Below are 24,513 nucleotides of genomic sequence, written 5' to 3'. Positions count from 1 at the left end.
GACCCCCCGGGGCCGGGAGCGGCGGCCCAGACCCCCCGGGGCCGGGAGCGGCGGCCCAGACCCCCGGGGCCAGCGGCCCAGACCCCCGGCCCGGGAGCGGCGGCCCGGACCCCCGGGGCCAGCGGCCCAGACCCCCGGCCCGGGAGCGGCGGCCCAGACCCCCGGGGCCGGGAGCGGCGGCCCAGACCCCCCGGCCCGGGAGCGGCGGCCCAGACCCCCGGGGCCAGCGGCCCAGACCCCCGGCCCGGGAGCGGCGGCCCAGACCCCCGGCCCGGGAGCGGCGGCCCAGACCCCCGGGGCCGGGAGCGGCGGCCCAGACCCCCGGGGCCGGGAGCGGCGGCCCAGACCCCCGGGGCCGGGAGCGGCGGCCCAGACCCCCGGGGCCAGCGGCCCAGACCCCCGGCCCGGGAGCGGCGGCCCAGACCCCCGGCCCGGGAGCGGCGGCCCAGACCCCCGGGGCCAGTGGCCCAGACCCCCGGCCCGGGAGCGGCGGCCCAGACCCCCGGGGCCGGGAGCGGCGGCCCAGACCCCCGGGGCCAGCGGCCCAGACCCCCGGCCCGGGAGCGGCGGCCCAGACCCCCGGCCCGGGAGCGGCGGCCCAGACCCCCGGGGCCAGTGGCCCAGACCCCCGGCCCGGGAGCGGCGGCCCAGACCCCCGGGGCCGGGAGCGGCGGCCCAGACCCCCGGGGCCAGCGGCCCAGACCCCCGGCCCGGGAGCGGCGGCCCAGACCCCCGGCCCGGGAGCGGCGGCCCAGACCCCCGGGGCCAGTGGCCCAGACCCCCGGGCCCGGGAGCGGCGGCCCAGACCCCCGGCCTGCCACGCGCAGCAGCGCCCGACCTTGACCTCAAACACCGCGGTCTCGGCTTGAGGTCCTGCCGGCCTCATGGCGCGGCTAGCCCGGCGCACTGACCCTTTCAGCCCCTCGGTGCCTTCGGGCAGGGATGGGGGTGGGGCGAGGGGAAGGCCGCCCGCAGGCGCAGACTCACCTGGCCCGGGCGGCTTGGCTGCTGGCCTTTGGGGGCTCCATGGCCCCCCACTCGGCGTCCACGCGGACAGTCAGAGCGGCGCGGGCTTGGCGGTGGCCCCCTGCATCTCCCTCTCCCCCGTTCCCCTTTCAGCTCCCCAGGGGCCGGTGCCTGGCCCCCCGAAGCGAGTGAGGACCCTGCGGAGGCCGGGGAGCCGTGCCCCGTGGCCCAGGTGCAGATGCGCAAGCAGAATGCGATCACGGAGAGAGAACGAAGGTGAGGGCCTGCCTCCGTGGAGGAGGAGGGCCAAAGAGCAGCCCGGGGCAACGTGTCCACCTTCAGCCTGGCGGGGCCCTAGGGACGGGAGATGGGAAGAAATTCAGCTCTGGCAGTTTTCCATTATCCTGGCCAAAGGGAGACTATCAAAGATGGGGGAAACCCCAGGAGGTCAAAACAAATGTCTTCCATGGTGAACTTAACGATGAGGAATATGATTTGGTGGCAGCGAATGATGCTTCCCCAGGGCTTTTCATTCCGATCCTACCTTCACCCACTAGTGCCACCCCATTGTGAACAACTTATATGCCCTTTTCTTGCCTCAATTTTTCAAGCTGTAGAATGGTAGTCGATCATTTTAGCTTCCTTTCCACCTGCCAGTTTTGGAATTGACAGATGGTTAAAGCCTTCGAAATTTTTTTTGAAAAAATCCATTTATTAGGTCTGAATGGATATTTGGAAATTTTAGTATTTTAAGCACCACCTAATAGGAGTGCCCTAGAGGATTCCTTGACTATCTTGGAGACGGGGAAAAATCTACCCTGTTCATTGACTCCATAGGTCCCCTGTATCAGGGGTGGGGTAACCTTTTTTTCTGCCAAGGGCTATTTGGATATTTATGACATTATTGGAGGACCATCCAAAATTATCAACTGAAAAATTAGTAAATGGCAAATGCCATTTACTAAAAATTAGGTGGCACGGTGGATAGAGCACAGGCCCTGGAGTCAGGAGTACCTGAGTTCAAATCCAGCCTCAGACATTTAATAATTACCTAGCTGCATGGCCTTAGGCAAGCCACTTAACCCCATTTGCCTTGCAAAAACCTAAAAAAAAATAGTCTACAATATTTGATCAAAATTTAATTAATTCACTCTTAAAAAAGCTTCAGATGTTTTGAATTTCAAATCTTACCTGTGGTTGCCTTGGAAATACCTAACTAAATAAATCTGGCCAATAGACAGATATTGTCCACTCCTCTTTAATTATGAAATAATTAACTAGGATTCATGGTGCCACCTTTTGGCTATAGGACCCTGAGCCAGAAATTTAACATCTTCATACCCTTAGGCCACTCTCTGTGACTATAAATTGAAAATCTGTTATTTATTTGCATTGGTAGAGTTTGCTCAAAGAGAACTAATACTGAGGAAATCATAGGTCTGTTCCCAAATACAAATTCACAAAATGCAAGCATAATGAGTTTAATTTGTGGCCTAGGTTGAGGAGTCATTCTTTGGACATGAAATTGACTGAGACCCCCAAAATCCAAACTATTATTACCATGTAGGACAACTGAGCTAAGCAACCAATAATTATAATATAATAATAATAATAATAATATTAATAAAAATGGTACATGGGGTTTGGCATTTTCATTTGTGTCTCAGCTATTCTGTGCAGAGGGGTAAGATTCAAACAAGGATTATTGTTTATCTGGACATGGGGGTTGGGGGTACTTGGGTATAAATAGGAAACGAATTTCTGTAAGCTGTGAACGGCTCCGGATCCTGCTGCCCAAGTTTGAAGGTCGTCGAGAGGACATGGCCTCCATCCTGGAAATGGCTGTACAGTATCTAAAGCTTGCTCGAACTCTTGTGCCCACAGAAGAACAAAGCACTGTGAGTTTGATATAAATATCACAGTTTTGGTAGGTTGTCTTTGTAATTTCTATGATATGTCCCAATACGTGGAACTAGGCCTCCCTGGATCAGAAGAGGAATGATATGTTTTTAAGGCATGAGTCTTTCATCTTGATTATTAAATTACAAATTTATCATCATGGCTGATGCCTGAGGATCAACTCTTCATTCCTTTCAAATTGTGGAATGTTTCTACTTTCTCTCTGCGTGGGAATCCTGTAGATTCTGCATATATTACAAAAAAACATTTCATTTGGGGGTCTTGATGCCTTCTCCTTCCAAAGCCAGGGTCCTCCTGGGGGTGCTGGCTCTGTGCATGAATGTTTAAATTACAGATTCTCGCTCCGTCAGAGGAGGTATGTCAGAAGTGGCAGAAGAATGTGTTGATTCCAAATACCAGAAAGCAGATTTCAGAGATGAGAGGCTTGGATACAGCTAGGTTAGTATTTCAGTATTTAATAATCCTTTACTTCATTCCCTCCCTTCCCCTCCCCTCCCCCCAAAAACGATAATGTAACTCATTTATAGGAATGGGGCCTGGACAAGTGATTTCATTGGGTGTGATAATTCTCTCTACTACATGCAGGTTAATGCCTTTCCTGCAATTTATAGTCTTAGTTGCCTGGAGAGCTAAGAATTGAAGTGACTTACTCAGAGTCTCTCAACTACTATATTTCAGAGGCAGGACTTGAACACAGGTCTTCCTTCCTGCTTTGAGGCTAGCTCTATATTCATTTTCCCATATCTCTCAGTTCATTTATAAAGCTGATGAAATTTCAAGACTCTTTATACCTTTTTAGATTAACTTTTAGTGTAGTGGGAAGGGCACTAGATTTGGAGTCAGAAGTCTTAGCTTTGCCATTTACTACCTTTGTGACTTGAAGGCTTTAAATTTTTGTAAGTGCTTTACCTATGTTCACTCTTTTGACAGATACAAAGATAGTTTTGTAAAGCATAGATTACTAAATAAGTCCTTCACAAAAGTCCTCTTTGATTCCACTTGCCTGAACAAGGGACGTGATTCTGGGTTTTCATGTTTTATGTCAGCAAGATGAAAAGTATGACCTTCTAAGTTGAACATTGTTTGAATATGGAGTCTTTTGTTCAAAGACAAGCCTAGCTAAGGGAAGACCATGGGAATGTGACATATTGAATTTCAGATCACTGTCATAAATTTAGAGTTAAAAGGCACCTCCACACAAACAACATGCTACTGTGGGGAAATTAAAATTTACAAATCCCAAAATGCCTTTATCTTTTTGGAAGTCTGTCTGGAAGCTGTAGTTAAAGTCAGTGTCTTTCATTGATCAGACAAAGGGGATCCCCAGGCCGCTTGGCCACTCCTGTGGAAAATAGCAAACCAGCACTGATGTTGGGTGAGTCTGTGGATAATGCCTTTGAAGACACACGTTCTGTCTTTGAAAAAGGTAAGTCAGGGACTGAGTCTATTGGAAACCTTTTCCACTCAACAGACTTAATATTTGAGGGAGTCTTTGAGTTTTGATAATAAAGTAAGCCTTATTTCTCCCCAATTGACTTCAATTACAAAATTGCAACTATCTTTTCATGAATATAAATCTTTCAATTGATTGATTTTGATGTCTTGGACAAGGGAAAATTAAAATACAGCCTAGGCCTGAAGGTCTTTTGGGGCATTGCAAGCACAGGTGTTTTTGTTTGTTTATTTATAGTACTAATCTCATTCTGGGCTCTCTTTTCTTTTACTTCCACACAGATCTTTTTCTTAATTATAAATAGCTATTAACTTCCCTATCAAAAGAAGGAAAATCTTCCTAGGTTCCTCTTTTTTTCCCTCAGGTTTTTATTCAATTACTTTACTGTTCATCTTCTGCTATGGAACAAAAGATGCTTCCTTCCTCCCTTCTGCATTATTAATTGTACAACATATAAGACAGTATTAGTGTACCATGTTAATGTACAGTGCATTATTAGTTGTTTCTCCAACACTCAACACAGTGATTGGCACTGGATTATTGAATTGAACGGTCTTCTCCAGTAGACTGCCATCATCCTTATCCTCCCATGTCAATCTTTCCTCTTTATAACATATATACATATCCATGTGTTCCCATTCTCAAAAAAACTCACTTGATCTGAACTAATTACTGTACCATATCTCTTCTCCCTTTTGCGGCTAAGTTTCTTCAGAAATCCATCCTTAAATGATATCTACTTTCTTTCCTCACACCTGCTTTTTGGCTCTACAATCTAGATTATTGCCTCACTATTCAATCAGAATAGCTCTTGCCAAAGTTAATAATGATTCCTAAGTGCCAAACCTTAATGACCCTTTTTCATTTCTCATTCTTGACCTCTCTACAGCTTTTGACAATGTTGAACATCCTCTTTTCCTTACCCTCTGATCGCTAGGTTTCCATGGCCCTACTCTATCCTAGTTCCCCTACCATCTGACTGTTTCTTCTCCATCTCTTGCTGCATCTTCTTCCAGGTGGTTGTTCCTCAGGTCTATCTTGGTCCATCATGTCTTTTCCCTTTATAATAATACACAGTGATCTTATCAACTTCCATAGCTTCAGTTATCATCATCTCTTTGCTGATGATTCTCAGATGATTTTTCTAACCCCTAGTCTTTTATCTCCAACTGCCTATTTGACTTCTGAAACTATGTCTCATAGACATATTAAATTCAACCTGTTCAAAAGGGAGCTCTGTATTTTTCTAAAGTCTCTTGCACCATCCACTCAGTTACTTAAGCATATAGACTAGTGTCATTCTCAGCTTCTCAAACTCCCCTTTCCCCCAGTAGCCTATCTATTTCCAAGTCATGTTAATTTTACCTTCATAATATGCTAATTTTACCTTCATAATATATTTGAAAGGGCAGATTGGTAGTGCAGTGAATAGAGTTCATCATTCTGAGTTCAGATCTGACCCAGACACTTAACTAGTTGTTTGACCCAAGGCAATTTACTTAACCCTGTGTGCCTCAGTTTCCTTATCTGTAAAACAACCAGATGAAGAAACTAGCAACTCACTCTAGTATCTTTGCCAAGAAAGTCCCAAATGGGATTGCAAAAGAGTTGGACATTATTGAAACAAATGAACAACAACAAATATATTTACTGCTATCACCTTACCTCACTACTGGATTATAGCATAGCCGTATGGTTGATTTTCCTGCCTCAAGTCTCTTCTTCCTACTGCTCAAGTTCCCCCCCTCCCCAGTCAATAAATTCTAATAGCTCTCTTATTGCCTCAAGGATCAGATGTATATTTTCTGTTTGCCTTTATTCTTTCACAACCTGGCCCTTAAATCCAAGAATATAGCATGGTCAGAGATCTTAGAGACCATCTAGTTGCCCAGAGAGAATGAAGTGAGTTGCCCCAGGTCACACAGGTAATATGAAATCTGTATTCAAACTCAAATACTCTTCAAACCCAGTGAACTCTGTGTTAACCTTTCCCTGCCTGAAGATGTTGTGTGTACTCAGACTCAATGAAGACTTCTTATGGACACTGGTTGGGCTCTTCTTTCCTCCTTAGTTCCCTCCCGGGTACTGAGTCTGGAGTTGATACTTGTTAGCTTTGTGACTTTGGAGCAAATCTCTTACATTCTGAGTTTCAGTAGAGAGGACTGGAAGAAGCAATTTCTAAACCTTCAAGTTATACAGAAGTAAAGTCCATTAAGAAACTTCATGTTTCCTGCCAGAACAGGAATTTATTATCTTGGGGCCTGAGTTTAGCAGAGAGTGAGTGTTGGTTAAAAGGGAGTGTTGGGGCTCTTCTTTTATGTGGTCCTGACTGTGATTTTTTTTTTTTTTTTGGAAAGGGCTTTCAGATCCAGCCCTGTTGCCTCCGGACTTGAGTCTCTCTGATAATCCTGCACATACCTGTGAGACGACCCCTTCTCTGCCTTGGCCTTATCTCTTGCCACCAACCTTTCCTCTAGAGACCTCAGCAATGGGGAGATGGCCAAGTCTGGCAGGGCTCTTTCCTGGGGAAGCAATGTCTCAATCACAGCTACCAGGGAATACACATGAGCCTTCTGATGTCCTGATGACACCCCCTTTGGATACCAGGTAGAAACCCCCTGTATGTTTGTATCTAAGCACACGGTTACATACTTCCAAGCAACTCTTCCTTAGTCTTATTTCTGTTTGCTGATCTCCCAAGTTCTTGGACAAGTTTTGCTTGGGCACAGTGCAGATAATTTAAAACTCTATATCATGCATACAAATAGTGCAAAGAGAACACAGGTAATCCAAAATAGTAAATAGTAAAGTTTGGTTTTCTGTGGATGGGTGTTTTTTTTTTTAACAGTTTTCCTTTCCTAATTATCTTTTTGCTTTGCTTGATATAAAAATTAGTTTGCATTCTCTGAGCACACAGCAGCTGGGACGTGGGAAGGGCTGTGGGGGGAATGTTTTGGATGATGAGAAGTCAGCCAAGGATAAAAAAAAATCCTTGGATAATTCAGAAAATTTGATGTAATATTCAAATAATAGAGAACTATTATTCTATTTTTTCATGTTTTTTTTTCTTTTTTTGTTGGGGGGGATAAGTAATATGCTACCTCCTGATCTGAATTCCTCCTCCCCCATTCATTTCTTTTGACTAGAAAATTTAATTCCCCTCCAAGGACAGCCCCAAAGTGCCCATATTGTTGAATTAAAATTCTCAAATGGATTCTTTTTGTTTTTTGATTTTAATTTAAGATCTTTGTCAGAATCTGAAGTGGAAGATGAAATGCCTTTCCTGCTGGGTGCTCACACTGACCAATGGCTTGGAGAGCAAGGTAAGGCATCCCTAAGGATTTTCAGGCTAGGATTCTCCATAGTATACTGGGAAAGGAAAGATAATTTGAGTCATTTATGCAGGGAAAAACTAGGCTCTCACCCTTAAATTCTCCTCATCACAACAGATAGGGTCCTCTGATGCTTGGATGGTGGGGAGTGTGTATATAAGTATGTGGGATGTAATTCCAGAGTCAAAACAAAAAGATTTGAGTTTTAGCTTTGTCTTGCTATGATCTGTGGAAAACAGTTGTCTTTTTATGAACCTTAGTCTCCTCATCTATAAAGTAGAAGCAATGGATAATTTAAAGACCATTGTGCTTATTCATGGGATACATCTGTTTTACTTGCATGTGTATGCTCCTAAAATTCTCTGTAGCATCAGGGTGTGGGGGTGACTTGAGCACCTAAACACAAGCTCCTATTGAACAGACTCTTAAAGATAGCATGACATCTGGTATCTCACCTGAAGATGAATCTTGCTTTGTGCAGTGTGGCTTTTCACTTGGACCCTGACCACTAGGAGATGATTTTTGGTCATAGCAACTCATGAAAAACAAGACAGGGAGGGTGAAAGATCTGCATCAGTGGAAGAATATTCTCACTGATGAAATCACAGACCTTTCAACATTTTTATGTATCTAGTCCAAGAAATAATAAACACCTATAGTGTTCAAGGACAGTGTGTTGTTCACTAGAGAGAGGGACAGGATCAGGGTCCTGTGATTCTATTGATATAGGAATCTTCCAGATGAAGAAATTCCATCTACCAATATAGGTTTGCCCTTCTCTTCTCAGTGAGTAAATTAGAACTTTGGTAACAACTCAATTAGAAACAGTACCAATAAACCATAATCAAGATCCCTGTTGCCATATATTGACTTAACAAACCCCATTTATTAACATTATATATGTTCTGTTATATTTTAATTTATTTTGTTAAAAGTTTCCCACTTGCCTTTTAATTGAGAATCTGTCAGAACTTAGGAATTCAGGATGTATGTTCAACATTTCCAGGCTTTAGCACTGAAAGGTTAAGTCATTTGCCCAGGATCATAAAGTCTAAGTTGGGTCTTGAACCACAATCTTTCTGACTTTGAGGCCAGCTCTTTCTACATACTATGTAATGCTACCTCTGCACTAGTAAAGACAAAAACAGTTCTTAGATACCCTTAAGGAGGGCAGCTGCAGTGGGTAGGGCACTGAGTCTGGAATCAGGAAGACTCAGCTTCCTGAGTTAAAATCCTGCCTCAGAGACTTACAAGCTGTGTGACCCTGGTCAAGTTACTTAGTCCTGTTTGCCTCAGTTTCCTCATCTGTAAAATGAGTTGGAGAAGGAAATGGTGAACTACTATGAGAAAAAACAAATGATGTCCTGAAGAGTTAGACATTAACACACACACACACACACACACACACACACACACACACACACAAAATCACAATGAGCCTACATATAACTTGTTAACAGTTAAATATATGAACAGTAAACAGTAATCTGAGGAGGAAGAGATGGGATTAATACCTCAGAATCAGAATAGCTAGCAGTAATATAGCACATCTATGTCATCTCATTAGGTCCTCACAACAAGCTTTTGAAGTAGATGCTGTTACCCCCATTTTATGGATGAGAACACTTACTAAGAGTTGTGACTTACCTAAGGTTACATAATTAAAAAAATTCTTCTCATGAAAGATAGTCCATGAGCCTTGGATTCTAAGGGGTGTACACAAGGAAGGCATGTATTACAAGCATCAGAACAAGGTGATGGTGCAGGGGTTAGATGTGGAGGACCGTCCAACCAAGTGACTTTGTTCCCATCACACAGAAAGCTGAGCTAGATCTAGAACACACACAGGCTTCCTAATTGACCACTCTTTCCTTTGTATAACACTGCCTCTTTGTAGTTGAGGTTTTGATTGGGAAGATTTTTCTTTTTTTGTGCTCTACCAATATCTGCTCCCATTTGATCCAGGACCCCAGGATGCCAAAAGTGGTGAAACCCAAACCTGTTTCATGAGCACCCCATTCATGATGGATACCAAGACTGGTTCCCAAGATGGGCTTCTCACTAAATCCGACCTTGAGATCCTGCCTGAACCTGAGTCGTGCCTCCCAGAATCCCAGAAGAGCCTCCTGGACCATTTGGAATTTGATTCAACCTCTGTGGCCCTAACTCCTGAGGAAGAAGTGGATAGTATATTTCCTTGTCTCTTTCCCTATGATTTATGAACTATGTAATTTCTGAGTGTTGAAGGAATCACTGCTAAGTAGGTTGAGGGTAGGAGGGGATAGAAAATATTTTGAAGCTGCACAGAAACCAATATACATCTGGGCACTTTATTTTGGGTTTGGGTTGCAGCTGCAGCCTAATTTGAGAGAGAGAAAGAGGGAGGGCCATGTGGAGTGAAAACTGAATATTAAAGAGAAGAAGCAATTTTCTTGGCGGAAGCAAAACTTTTGTAACTTTGCATAATTGATACAATTCAGTAAGTGGATCAGAGTAGAAGCTTAATCAGGCAGTTCTGATGGAGTTAGATGAAAGTCATCTGATCCTATCATTTTGTTTCTTTGAAGGCCTTTTCACCATTAAGTCCACAAATAACTCTGACTTTTGAACCTCTGGGGGAGGGTTGATGGTTTTCTCTGTTTGTACTGTTTTGTTGGGCGTATGGCCCAGAGAGAGTAAGAATGATAAAAAATAACTCATGCATATAGAAAATCTTTCCTGATGGTGGTCTAATTTTTTTCCTTGATATTATTTTGAGGTATTGAGGGCAGGGATTAAAACCTCTTGCTTTGGGACAAACTGATTCATTGAAAAATTAATTGAGGTTTAAAAAGGTCAAATTTTCAAAGGTCTGCAAATTTATAGCAGAATTAACCCATATCTCAAATCCAAGCTCAAAGTACTCTAGATTGACTTGGTATGCCATCATGAAAAGTTAACCATCATGGACTCATCCATCAGTCTTTGATATGGCAGAGGCAAATGAGATAGGTTGCCATCTGCCTGGATCTACTTGACCACTGTCCCTGATTCCTGCTCTGAGTCATACTTGTGGCTCTGGCAAATGTGCTCAACTCTTTGGCCCATTTGTGACCATGTATCACCCCTATAGGAGTGACCTGGCTGTCTGGATGTCCTGAATCTTGAAGCTTTGTTGGGATGCATATATAGAGAGGCAGCGACTCTCACCTGCTTGGTTCTGCCTGATGCTTGGTCCATGGCCCTGGTTGGTCTCCTATCTCACTCCAGAATCCTATCACTCTTCTATGATGAGAACTGAGAGTTGGTTTTGAACCTGATTTCAATTTTGCTTTGCCTTTTGCTTTGACCATGATGGGGCCAGGGTCATCCCATCATACCACTAGGAGCTTCCAGAGTAATTTTTAATCTAGTTTTTCAAGGAAATATCTGAACTTAGATAATTATACAGCACCATAGTAAAAGGGACCTCAGAGGTCATCTAATCCAACTCCTGATATGATATGAAGGTGGTATGATAACATTACCAACAAGATTAAACCAGTTTCTTCTTAGCTCCAAGGAACCTGTAAAGAAACTTTATTATAAAGGACAATTAAGGTCAGACAATTATATGAAGTTACGGACAACTGGAGAGATGTCACACAAAGACATAGCTTGCTTCATTTGTGATAGAAAAACAGGGTTGACGCAGAACAGTTTTGTACTGTGGATCCCTTTGGTGATCTGTGAACTCTTTGGACTCCTTATAATAAGGTTATTAAATACATAAAAAATTATATAGGATCTCAAAGGAAACCAGAACATTTGTGGAACTTTTAAAAACTCAATTTCCTTGTGACAGCTGATCATATCTGCCTATAATTGAAATAAAAGAAAGTAATTGAGTCAGGTTGAAAGAAACAGAAAATAATTGAGAATTCTAGCATTGATAAAAATAACTGTGCCCCTAAGGCTGTGTGGGGATATAGGTCCTTGGAGTTATTTTTGTATTCAAAACTTATTTAAGGCAACTTGGGATGTACATCCAGTGCTAGAATTAAGAAGTGCTAATGATAGTAACTATTCTCTGAGAATGGTGAAATAAAGACTGTAGTTGGGAAAAAAATGGACTCTACAAATATAGGGTGGGTGTGTGTGTGTGTGTGTGTGTGTGTGTGTGTGTGTGTAGAAGATTAGAATATGGCAAATGAACAACAGGTTTAGGCAACTGAGTCTTAGAATGGAATTAGCATTTCTGGACCACAACTTGAAATATGGGAAGGATATGCTCCTGGTCAGGAATGAGTATACCTCCCACTTTGAATACATTGCCTGATTTATTGATCATCATCTTCTTGATGCTCTTTTATCCTCAATTTTCATGACATTCCTTTCCCTGGTTCTTCTCATTTGACAAGACTTTCCAAGAAAGTCTCTTCTCTGGATCTTTATCTTCAACGTAATGCCTATTAACTGTGGGTGTCTTGTAAGATTCTGTCCAGCACCTTTTCTTCTCCCTCTATAGTATTTTATTTAGTAGTCATATTAGCTCCCATGGTTTTGATGATCTCTATACAAATGATTTTCAGATCTATTTGTACAGCCCTAACCTCTTTCCTGACTCTCTGTCTCAAATTTCCAACTGCCTATTGGAATCTGGAACTGGATGTCCCAAAGACATATTTAACTCAACATGCCCCAAGCCAACCTTAAGCATCTTTTCTTCCAAGTCCTTCTCACTTCTGAACTTCTCTACTACTTTTGAGGGTACTTCCATCCTTCCAGGAAAACAATTTAGGAGTCTTCCCACCTCCCATTTCCAACCAGTTGTCTAGTCCTGTTTTTCCTACTTTCATAATGCATCTCATACCCCACTTCTTTCCTCAGACCCTCTTCTACCTTAGCCATCATCACCTCATGCCTAGACTATGATAATAGCCTACTGGTTCTCCCTGTCTTAAGTCTCTCTCCACTAAAGTCCCTTCCCCATTCAGATATCAAACTGATCATGCTAAAATGGAGGTATTACCACCTCACTCCACTACTCAGAAAACTTGCTCCAGGATCAAATATCAAGTCTTTGATTTTTCAAGCCTTTCTATACCTTTGACCTCTGATATTTGTAATTACAGCACACTGTCTTCCATCTCAGAGCTTTGTCACCTGCCTTTCCCCAGGACTGGAATATTCCCCCTTCTCATCTTTAACTCCTAGTTTCCTTGTATTCCATGTCTCAGTTGACATTACATTTTCTGCAGGAAGCCTTTCCAATTCCTTTTTAATCTTAGTACCTCACCTCTATGATTGTCTCCAATCTGCCCTGTATATCTCTTGTTTGAATATAGTTGTCCTTATATTGTTTAACTCAAGACTGTCTGCTCCTTAAGAATAGGGTCTGGTTTTTGCTTCTTTCATTTTTTTTAAATAAAAAAATATTTTGTAGGCAATGGGGTTAAGTGACTTGCCCAAGGTCGCACAGCTAAGTAATTATTAAGTGTCTGAGGCCACATTTGAACTCAGATCCTCCTGACTCCAGGGCCAGTACTCTATCCACTGCACCACCTAGCTGCCCTTTGCTTCTTTCTTATTCCCAGTGAGCTGGCTCATAGAAGGTAAGTAGTACAAGCTAATCTAAGGTCTTAATTGACTGTGCTATTAAACTATTGGTTAGTGAACATCTACAAAAGAAAGTGGTGGCCACAGTATACTTTCATCAGAAGCAGATAATGCCAGAGTGATAACTTTTTTTTAATCAGTTACTAAATTAGGAAATGTTATATATTAGTTAAATTATAGCCAAGTATTTGATGCTATTTAATGAAAAAAAGAGAATTATGGGGTGGAAGATCATTCCATTGGATGAATTTGGAGCTGGTTGAATGGAATAATTACTTAGCCAAGGAGTTATCATTTATGTCTAAATTGGAAGAATGTCTTGAGTGGGGTACCTGCTTGTTGCTCTGTGCTATATAATATTTATAACTGTTTTTGGATGAAGATGAAATTGTCAGAGGTAGCTAACACACTTGCAGGGTACAATTCAGAATCCAAAAAGTAATAACAAGCTAGTGCATTGGGCTAAATCTAGTAAAATTAAAATCATTAGAGATAAATATAAAGTCTTATATTTGGGTTTAGAAAATAAACCACTAGGTTGGGAGAGGCATCTTTAGACATTTTCAGACAGCAGTTGATTTGGAAGAAGATGTAGAGATTTGGTATAGCACAAAACTAGTATCAGTGTGGCATATGAGCCCCCCAAATTAATTATGACCTTAGAAAGCAGTAAAAGAGGCACAGCTAGGGATTTGAAAATCCTACTGTTGCCCTGGTCAAACCATAGCCAGAGAATTACTTTTATATAGGCAGGTATGTTTGAAGGTGTGCTCAGGGATATCGTCATATGACAGCAAACCTTCATATTGGGGGAGGCTCCCCAGGATCTGGAGCTTTCTCACATCAATGCTAACACAACTTCTTGGAGGCTTGCTCAGTCTGGAGGAAGATAACCTATCTAGTATTACAGTTGTCTTGCAACCCAGGCCCCTCCATTCCCCTCTTCAGTCTCTCTGAAGTGCTGCTTAGCCTGTCCAGCTGGGGCTTATTTGGTGAATACTTGAATTCATTGGAGTTATTTCAGTCTTTCCTCCTCCATCCTCTCCCCCATCCTCATCAGGCCTCTGCTACTGCCTAGAGACTCTAGTTGACTCTAGTCAAGGCTGAGAACAATCAACAATTACCTCATTTGATTCCTCTGGTTACTTTTCTATTTGTGGGTTAATATATTGTTTGTGTTCCTGGTTAATACTCAAAAAAAGATCTTTAAGTTTTTTTGGTCACCTGTTTTTAAACTTAGGGAGAGGTCTAGTTGTAAAGATACATTTGCAGCCAAAATAAGATTGAAAAGGAAATTTATGTATACTCAGATAGGAATTGTTCTATTAAAATTATACAAAGTACTTTTATTCCCAAAGGAAGTTTATTTTATATGATAAAATTTGCACACCTGCTTTATGGGGGTAGCTAAAACTTCAAAGCACATTTAATGTAAAACATTTTTGTTCATTTATAAACATTTCCTCAAGTTTTGGTTTCTTTAGTTCATGTGATGAATAAAACTGATTTCATTTGTGATTAGATATTCAATAAATGTTTTCCTTAAAATATAACAAAGTTTTCTTGGTACATGCCTTAGTGAAAAATACTGCTCATGTCCATGATACTATGTTTTATGAAGGACATATATAAACCAGAAGACAGAATGGTGAAGGGTCTTGAGATCATGCCATATGAGGATTGTCTGAAGAACTAGTAATGTTTAACTTAGAAAAGAGATCTGGAGATGAGAGATAAAGAGAGTTATTCTTCAGCTATTTGAACTGTTGTCATAGGAAATGTAGTATTTATCTAAAAGCAGAGCTAGAAATGGGTGGAGGAAGCTTAGGGGACAGAGAGCACTGAATTTGGAGTTAGGGAACTCTTATTTGCTTCCTGGATTTGCCCCTTTCCCATGTGACCTTGAAGAAATTATTTAACATTTCTGGGACTCAGTTCCCTCACACTTAATATGGGGAAGCTGGATGAAATGACTTTCAATATTCCTTGTAGCTCTGCAATTGTGATCATGAACTATTGAGGGGCAAATTTAGGTTTGGTATAAGGAAAAATTTCCTAACAATGTAGGGAGTTATATTGGGAAGTAGTGGCTTTCACTTCATTTTTATCCACTTTTCTACCTTTATTTATTCTAATTCAATTTGTCTTGAAAAGATTTAATTGGGTAGGTTTCATGAGAGAATCTTCTTCAGATATAGGTTGGATTATATGTCCTCTCACATCCTATCAAGTATGATGTTCTGTACAGCAACCTGAGGAAGCAACCAAGTTCCTATCATTTATCTGACCATATAACTCTTACCCTCAAGTATTTTTCTATCACTCTTTAGTGCAGATAAAATCTGCTGTGAATTTCATACTTTTATGAATTTGTGCCTATTATTCACAGCTGCATCTAGTTATATTTGAAAATAGTACATAAAAGTTTAAGCCATTACATCTAGAAAGGTGTGTTTGCTTATTTATTATACTGAATCATTTAATGAGATGAATTCTTTTCAAAGAACCCTATGGCTTTCAAAATAGTTCACGGGTCCAAAAGAGTCTACAGGGGTTCCATAGGTTGGTAATCACTAGATTAGATGATCTCTAAAGTCCCATTCACCTCTGAATTCTATGATTTGGCCTGCAGATAATGGAGAAATGGCAGGATATCTATAAGTATTATTGACAAGAAGGTTTTTTGGGGGAGAACACATCCTTTTTGACTTGGATCCTCTTCTTGTCCAGGGCTGATGCTGAATATGATATCATTGTACTTTCCTAAAAGTCACCTAAGAAGACATCATCTGTTAAGTCAATGCTCTTATCATGTTCTATATCTAATTTTCTCTATATTCATAGGGCATAGGGAACCTGAAGTCTTCTCTGAACTCTCTCCATGGTTCTCATATGAGTAGATGAGGCTTCTGAAAATGTTTATTTTATTCTTTGTTCATTCCAAATAATTTTGGTGTTGGCTGTTCTAAACAGTCATCTTCAGGACACCCACACCTCCTCCTGGACGCCGATTCTTCATGTTGCCAAATACTCTGGAATATAGAAATAGGCCGAGTTTAGAACTACATGTCTCTTATTTCTTGTGATTCCCTGTCTTGTTCACATGAGTGGTGAACAGGAATGTAATTTGGGCAGGGTGAATTTTGTCAAAGGGTGCCAAAATTTAGAGTATAATCAATAGCACTTTTATCTAGTTAGCAAGAATTATTACTTAAATTAAGGAGATTTCTCATTCCTCCAAACTCTCTGCTGCTCTCCCCTACCCTTTATTCCTTGTGGTTTCTACAGAAATAGCCCCTGGGGTCTCTAGTACCCCCACAATGAGTTGAGGGCATGTTTTGTGTTTCTTGTCCTGGGCACAAAAGGTTCCTAGACATGGTTCATGTGATGAGATTCCATTCAGAGTCCTTAGTTAGTTTATAACAGAGGTAAATGCATTCACTTAGCACAGTGGTTTACCTTTTGTAAGTGGTTAATAAATGCTTTATTCATTCATCATTATCTGCCAGAGTCTGGAAGGGTTAGGTTTTAGATATGGCTGGGCTTTATTTACACTCAGTCTCTGGTCAGTGTTAGCCTATGTCAATAGATAGTGAGGCTAACTGATTTTCATAGGGATAAGACCCCTTGTTCTAATGGGGACAGTTTAATGCCATGGATTTAGTTAGAGGCCTGGAGTTCAAATCCTGTTTTTGTTGCTCCCTATACATGTTATCTTGGTCAAATCACTTAACATCTCCAATCCTTGAAATAAGGGGGTTAGAATAAATGACTTTTGAGGCCCCTTCTGACTCTCCTTTTATGATTCTATGAACTTCACCAAAACTGCAACCTTTTATAAGGTTTTATTTTGTGGTTATTTACTTTTTCCCACATCCAGGTGACTTATGGACTTTTTCACATGGACATATGCGCCATTCATTTTGTTCCAATGACCCTTAACTCCTTCTCTGTATTTAGGGATGAATTCAAATAGCCCCTGCTATGTGCTGGATCCTGTGCTAATCACTCTACAGAGAACATCTCATTTGATCCTTTGTTCTTTCATTTGATTCAGACAGAATGGATGGTCCATGTGAAAGTATAGACTAAGCTCTTTGAACATATTGATGGTGCTGTATCCAAATCATTGCAATGAGAAAGTCCATGTGGTTCAGATTCTTGTGTATTTGTATTGTTCTTACATCACTCAGTTAACTGGGGATGAGGGAAGAAGCTGTTGTAAATCACATAAACTGGTTCTTAAAGATTTTCCCAACAGTTTGTAGATTAAGAGTATAGAAATGATGATAAAAGTCCTAGTGATTCATTAGTGTTCACTTGGGAAATACAGAGTTCCTTAAACTGATGCCAGTATTCAAAATCTGGAACTTGCCTCACTTGGGTTTCTGAGTGTATGAGAAGTGAAAATTGACTTAACTCACCTCCATTGATTGGCTTCAAAATCAAAAGCCTCCACTGTTGCCAAATGTACCACTCCATCAAAGCCCCCAACTGCCAGGAGGTATCCGTTTGCACTGACTAGACTAACCTAAGGAGAAAGCCTAGGACAGTTAGTAAATCCATATATATGAAGAGATACCACAAGAACAGAGGGTTAAAAGCAGAGTGGAAAGAGCCCTGAAATTGGACTTGGACTAAGAGAATCAAATATTGAATCCTGTCTCTTCTGTTTTATAATTTTCTCCTTGAAATGTACTGGTGAGGGAAGAGAGAGAGAGAGCTGTCTATGTATATCAACTAGAAAACATAGAGACTAATTATATTATGGTTAGATGAATATCAAGAACTGTGCCCAGAAGTTCTTAGAGGATAAGATCCAAGACAGGAATCAATAAAATCCATGGTCTCAAGTGTCTAGACAAATTCCTAAGGTATGGGTAAGAAACAAAATGATGTAGAGATCCTAAATCAAGAAAGTTATTTTCAGACTCTTAAATATCACTGAGAGTTAATGGAATGAGAACCATGAGAACACAACTCTGTAATGATCTAATTTCTTCAAAAGAAAAAGAAAAGATGAAGGGGGTAGCACTTTATATCAGGAAGACTTACTCATGTGACATAATAAAAGACTCAAATGTACATACATGGTGGGAAGAACATTTGGGTGAAGATCAATAGATGTAGAAACAGATTATATAGTAATTTTAGTACTACATGCCATCAAAAAAATAAGAATTTGGGAAAACAAATCACAAGAGTGGTACAGAGCATGAAATACTTTTGATGAGGCATTTCAGTTATCCAGACATCTGCTGAACTTCTTTCTCACTCACCAATGTGAGCAGGCTTAATGAAAGTGTAATTTTATCCTGCTTTTGCTTGAAGTACCAAGAGGAGATTGTCTTGTGGATCTTTTTTACCAACATAAAAGAGATGGCTGCTGGGTTGAAAATTATGGGGACTTTAAGGGAGAGACCACTCTATCTTAGAATTTGACGGAAAATGAATGAATAATCTAACAGGTACCCTACATTTTGTAAGGGCAGATTTCAAAAGATTCAAAGAAATAATAGATATGTTCCCATGGATGAAAATTTGCAGGAGTGATGAATTCTCAATGAGATTCTGATGACTCAAAGAAATGAAATAGAAAAAAGAAAATTGTTTAAACAAAACATGATCTATGCACAGGGAACTTCACCAACTTAGGTTTTTAAAAGATTTGTAGAGAAAGAGCAAGGGTACTAAAGAAGTATAAAAAATGGTGGCACAATCAGCAGAATAGGATCAGGAAGGTTAAAGCTCAGAATGAGCTGAATCTGATGATTGGGCAAAACTAAGTAAGGTTTTCAAAAGGGTTTTTGAAACTGATTGGGAAACGAATATCAAAGAGCAGATAAGAGTGCTGTGGGTGGGAGGGAGGAGGGAAGAGGATGGATGGGATAATGATAACTGACAAGAGAAGACAGAGCTGCCCGATTTTAATTTTATCTCTGTGTCAAAGAGATTTGATCTTTAGACTAAAAATAGTTCTCTCTTTGAAAAGTGTTGATGAGGTGTAGATTTCCAAGGGGTGAAGCCAAAATGGCAGAACAGAAAAAAACACTCAGCTAAGCTCTCCCAACATTCTCCTCCAAACAACTTTAAAATAATATCTCACATCAAATTCTATAGTGGCACAGCCACCAAAGATCAAAGTGAGACATTCCTCTAGACCAGGACAGCTTAGGAATTTAGAAAGAGGAATCAGTGATGTGAGGGTGGAGGCTGGCCTAGAGCCCATGTGGAAGAAACATCAGTGGTGGGACAAAGTGTGGTGATAGAAGCAACAGCAGTCTAGGGAACTTTCAAGCTAGAGATAGTAAAGGGACAACTTGTCAGAAACAGCCTACAGGGGACCCTAGTGCTAGCAACGGACACAGGACTAGACACTGACAACTCCATTGCCTACATCCACTTATGATTCATAATTCAAGGGAAAGTCAAGAAGGAATGGAAACCTAAGGGACAGTATCACTCCCAGTCCCAAGGGATAGGAAACCCGAGGAGCTGTACTGATTGAAATCCCAAGGAATCAGGGGCTCTTTCTAGGTGAGAACCAGAATGGAGACCAGGAGAATAATAAGTTCTCTCCCAAGAAACTGGAATCCATCAATATGTTTGTTGTTTATAATAGACAGACTTGAAATAGATACACACAGTTAAAATAAGGGACTGGAGCAGAATCTGTTACATTTCAGTTGAAATAAAAAAAATAGGGGAAGCAACCAATTAGGGGCATCTAAGTGGCATAGTGGATAGAGTACTTGGCCTGGATTCAGGAAGACTCTTCTTCAAGAGTTCAAATCTGGCCTCAGACACTTACTAGCTATGTGATCCTGGGCAAGTCACTTATCTCTGCCTTAGTTTTCTTATTTGTAAAATGAACTAGAGAAGGAAATGGCAAGTTGCTCCAGCTTCTTTGCCAAGAAAATCCTAAAGGCAGTCACAAAGAATTGGACATGACAGAAAAGAATGAATAACAATAAAAGACCAAGAAGGATATTTCCCAAGTGGTTTTAGTCAGGGGCTGGAAAGAAGCTGGGATTGAGGTTGGACCAGATCACCTCCAGAAGGCCCAATTTTAGTTTTATGGGATCATGGGATATAAAACTAGCAATGATCATTTAGCCTAACTTCCTCATTTAGGGGACAGCCAAGTGGATAGAGCCTTGGCCCTGAAGTCAGGAAGACCTGAATTCGAATTCAGACTAAGCCATATCATCCTGGGTAAGTCAATTGATCAGTTTGCCTTAATCCACTGGAGAAGGAAATGACAAATCATTCCAGAATCTTTTCCAAGAAAACCCCATGGACATTATGGCTCATCCAGTCATGAAGAATTGGACGTGACAACAGCAATCTTCATCTTAGACAAAGTAAAACCCAAAATAGACCTAATTAAAACTGATAAGCAGAGAAACTAAATCTTGCTAAAAGGAACTAAAGTCAATGAAGTGGTAATAATTCTAAACATATATGTACCAAATGACTAGCCTTCAAATTCCTAAAAGAAGTTAAGTGAATTATAGGTGAAAATATCAAAACTATACTATAGTAAAATAGTAAAACTATACTAAACTTACACTAATGTAGGCCTCAACTGAGGGGGTAGCCCATAAAATAAATAAATAAAGTCAAAGATCTGAATAGAATATTGGAAAAGTTAGCCAATATAGACCTCTGGAAAAAACTGAATGGAAATGGAAAAGAGTTTATCTTTTACTCACTTGTACATGGAACCTTCACAAAAATTTATATTTATATATATATATATATATATATATATATATATATATTAGAGCATATAAGCCTCAAAACCAAATGCAGAAAAGCAGAAATATTAAATGCAACCCTTTCAGCCATAATGCAATAAAATTACATTTAGCAAAGGGCCATAAAAGCATAGTATAAAAGTTAATTTAAGACCAAATAATATCCTAAAGAAAGAATGGGTCAAAGAACAAATCATAGAAATATAATTTCATTAAGGAGAATAGCAACAATGAGATAACATTTCAAAATTTATGGGAAGCAGTACTTGGAAAATTTATATCTGTAAATATGTACATCAGTGAAAGAGAGAAAGAACAACCCCATGAATTGGGTATATAACTAAAAAAATCTAGAAAAAGAACAAATTAAAAGTCTCCAGTTCAACACAAATTCAGTAAAATAGATATCCTTGAGAGGAAATAATATACTTAAATAACCCTATCTTAGAAAAAGAAATTGAACAAACCATTAATGAATTCCCTAAAAAAAAAACAAAACTCCAGGATCAGTTGGATTTTTAAGTGAAGTCTACAAGATATTTATGGAACAACTAATCCCAATATAATCGAAACTTTTTAAAAATAAGTAAAGGAGTCATGCCAAATTTATTTCAGGACACAAATATGGTACTGATACTTAAATCAGGAAAAGCTAAAACAAAGAAAGAAAACTATAGACTAATTTATTTAATGTATATCAATGCAAAAATTTCTAATATGCTAGCAAGGAGATTACAATAATATGTCATAAAAATCATACATTCTGACTGGGTAGGATTTATATCAGGAATGCAGTACTGATTCGATATTAAAACTTATTAGCATATCAACAAAAACAACAAAAATCATATAATTATGTCAATCTGTACAGAAAAAAACCTTTGACTAAATGCAACATCAGTTTCTATTAAACAATAGAAAGTGCAGGAATCAATTGAACCTTTTTTTGAAGTGATTAGTATCCATCAAAAATCGAGAACAAACAATTATCTGTAGTGGAGATAAACTTGGAGCCTTCCCAATAAGATCAGGAGTAAAACAAGTATGATGATTATCACCACTTTCATTCAATATTGCATTAGAAATTCTAGCTATATCAATAAGACAAGAAAGAAATTGAAGCAATAGGCAATGAGGAAGCAAAACTATGACTCTTTGTATATGATATAGTGTTATGCTTAGGGAGCCCTAGTGATTCACTCTCCAAAATTAGTTGAAACAATTAACAACTTCAGCAAAACTGCAGGATATAAAACAAACCCACATAAATCACCAGCATTTCTGTTTACTATCAACAAATACAAACAGCCAGAGATAAATTTCATTTGAAATAACTATAAATAGCAGTCTACCTGCTAAGATAAACCCAGGTCTCAAATGAGCGCTGTACCCAAAATCTCTGGACACACTTTTCACACAAATTAAAGTGGATCTAAACAACTGAGAAATATTAAATTTTAAATCAATTATATTAATTTAAATAAAATAAATTAATAAATAATTAAATAAAATAATAAAGTGAATTAATTTAATATTAAATATTACATTAAATAGGTCAAGTTCATATAATAAAAACTATGACACTATTCATTAACTTATTCAGGCCATACCAATCAAACTCCTAAATAATTATTTTCTAGAGCCAGAAGAAACAATAATAATAATAATAATAAATAATAATAAAGCAATAATAAATAATAAAATAAAATAATAAAAATTATTATTATTATTATTATTAATAATAATAATAATGATTCTGGAAAAACAAAAGCTCAAGAACATCAAGGGTATCAATAAAGAAACATGTCAAGGAAGGCAGCATAACAATTCCAGATTTCAACCTTCTACTCAGAAATACCACTTTTAGATCTATATCCAAAGAGATCAAAGATAAGGGGAAAATACCTATTTGTATAAAAATATTTATAGCAGCTCCTTTTGTAGTGGCAAAGAATTGGAAACAGAGAATGCCCATTAATTGGAGAATGGTTGAACAACTTGTGGTTTTTGATTATGATAGAATACTTATTTTGCTACAAGAAATGACTAAAAAAAACCTAGGTAGACTTACATGAACTCATAAAAGTGAAGTGAACAGAATTAAAGGAACATTGTAATCGCAATATTGTACAAGACTTAGCTACTCTGATCAAGACAATGATCCAAGACAATTCAAAAGTACCCGTGAGGGAAAAAAATGTTCTCCACTTCCAGAAAGAGAAAACTATTGAACTCTGAATGCAGATTGAAACATATTGTTTTTTTTTAAAAAAACTTGCTTTACTTTTAGTGTTTTATTTTGTTTGTTTTCTTCAACCTGATTAATATGTTTTACATATTTGTTTTCTTCAACATGGCTGATATATTTTGCATGACTTCACATATACAATTGATATCAAATTGTTTGCATTCTCAAAGGAGTGAGTATAGTGGAAAAAATGAATTTAAACATTTTAAAAATGATATTAAATTTTTTTTACATATAATTGGGAAATATTTAATGAAATAAGTAAAAATAATAAAAATGTGTTAATGGGAACCATGGGAAAATGGGGAAAGGATGCATATCAATCAAATTAGAAACCATGAAAACAGAGTGACAGATGTAAAATGGCTTTTTGGGAATTGGCATGCAACTTAAGTCAGGAGACAGCAATAGACTATTTAGTTATCCTTGAAGGGTTTCAATAATATGGGCAAAATAAATTAAATTCTAAGCTACTGAATGACCTAACAGGGATAGAATTTTAGAAGTCATAGAGAATGGGAAACACACTTTAAGGCTACAGAAAAGCAAATGTCTTTATTTTGAAGAAAGGAAGAGAAAGGAATCTTAAAAGCTATAGGTCAATGAACTTGATTTTGATTCCTGGCAAAATTCTAGATTGCATTTTTAAAGGAATGGTTAGTAATCATTTAAAAAATGAAGTAGTCATGACAAAGTAGATTGTGTCAGTTATCTTATTGCCTTTTCTAATCAGATTGCCAAACTGATAAATCAAGGGAATACACACAATATACATAATGAGTCGACATGCATGTCACATACAACACAAGTCAATGAATATGTGGAATGCATGTAATACATGTACATGTTATATGCATGTAATAAATACACACTTGCATCTATAATGTATATATATATATATATATATGTATACACATACATAGTTTCAGGATTAGCAAAGCACTTAAAAAGCCTTTCATGAATTTTTTTCCAAAAAAAAGTTGGAGAAAAAGTAAATAGTAAAATTAGATATATTTGGAACTAGTTGAATGGTTTAATTAATGATCAGTTTTAACTTGGAAATATATATTAAATTGAGTGCCCCAAGAATCTGTGCTTTTTTTGGGGTGGTGTTTTTTTTTTAAACAAAGAATTTTTCATCATCATCTAAAAGGAATAGATGACAAGCTCATAAAATTTTCACATGGTCCAAAACTGAGAGGGATTGCTAAAACACTGAATGACAGAGTAAGGATACAAAAATATCTTCACTGAGTT

The 24,513-nt window shown here is 39.2% G+C and overlaps 1 protein-coding gene across 1 annotated transcript in view; it reads left to right on the top strand.

Annotated features, from left to right (window-relative positions):
* Positions 1-11,793, top strand: part of SOHLH1 (spermatogenesis and oogenesis specific basic helix-loop-helix 1) — a 30,467-nt gene extending 18,674 nt beyond the window's left edge. The window contains exons 4-10 of the mRNA XM_074193256.1: positions 1,120-1,242; positions 2,717-2,864; positions 3,221-3,324; positions 4,197-4,312; positions 6,697-6,946; positions 7,583-7,662; positions 9,637-11,793. Of these exons, the coding sequence (XP_074049357.1) occupies positions 1,120-1,242; positions 2,717-2,864; positions 3,221-3,324; positions 4,197-4,312; positions 6,697-6,946; positions 7,583-7,662; positions 9,637-9,893 (1,078 nt within the window). The 3' untranslated portion in view covers positions 9,894-11,793. The remainder of the gene's footprint in view (positions 1-1,119; positions 1,243-2,716; positions 2,865-3,220; positions 3,325-4,196; positions 4,313-6,696; positions 6,947-7,582; positions 7,663-9,636) is intronic.
* The last annotated feature ends 12,720 nt before the right edge of the window (positions 11,794-24,513 follow it).

This window comes from Macrotis lagotis, chromosome 1, assembly GCF_037893015.1.
Source record: "Macrotis lagotis isolate mMagLag1 chromosome 1, bilby.v1.9.chrom.fasta, whole genome shotgun sequence".
Taxonomy (NCBI): domain Eukaryota; kingdom Metazoa; phylum Chordata; class Mammalia; order Peramelemorphia; family Peramelidae; genus Macrotis; species Macrotis lagotis.
This window is presented reverse-complemented; position numbering and strand designations above follow the sequence as displayed.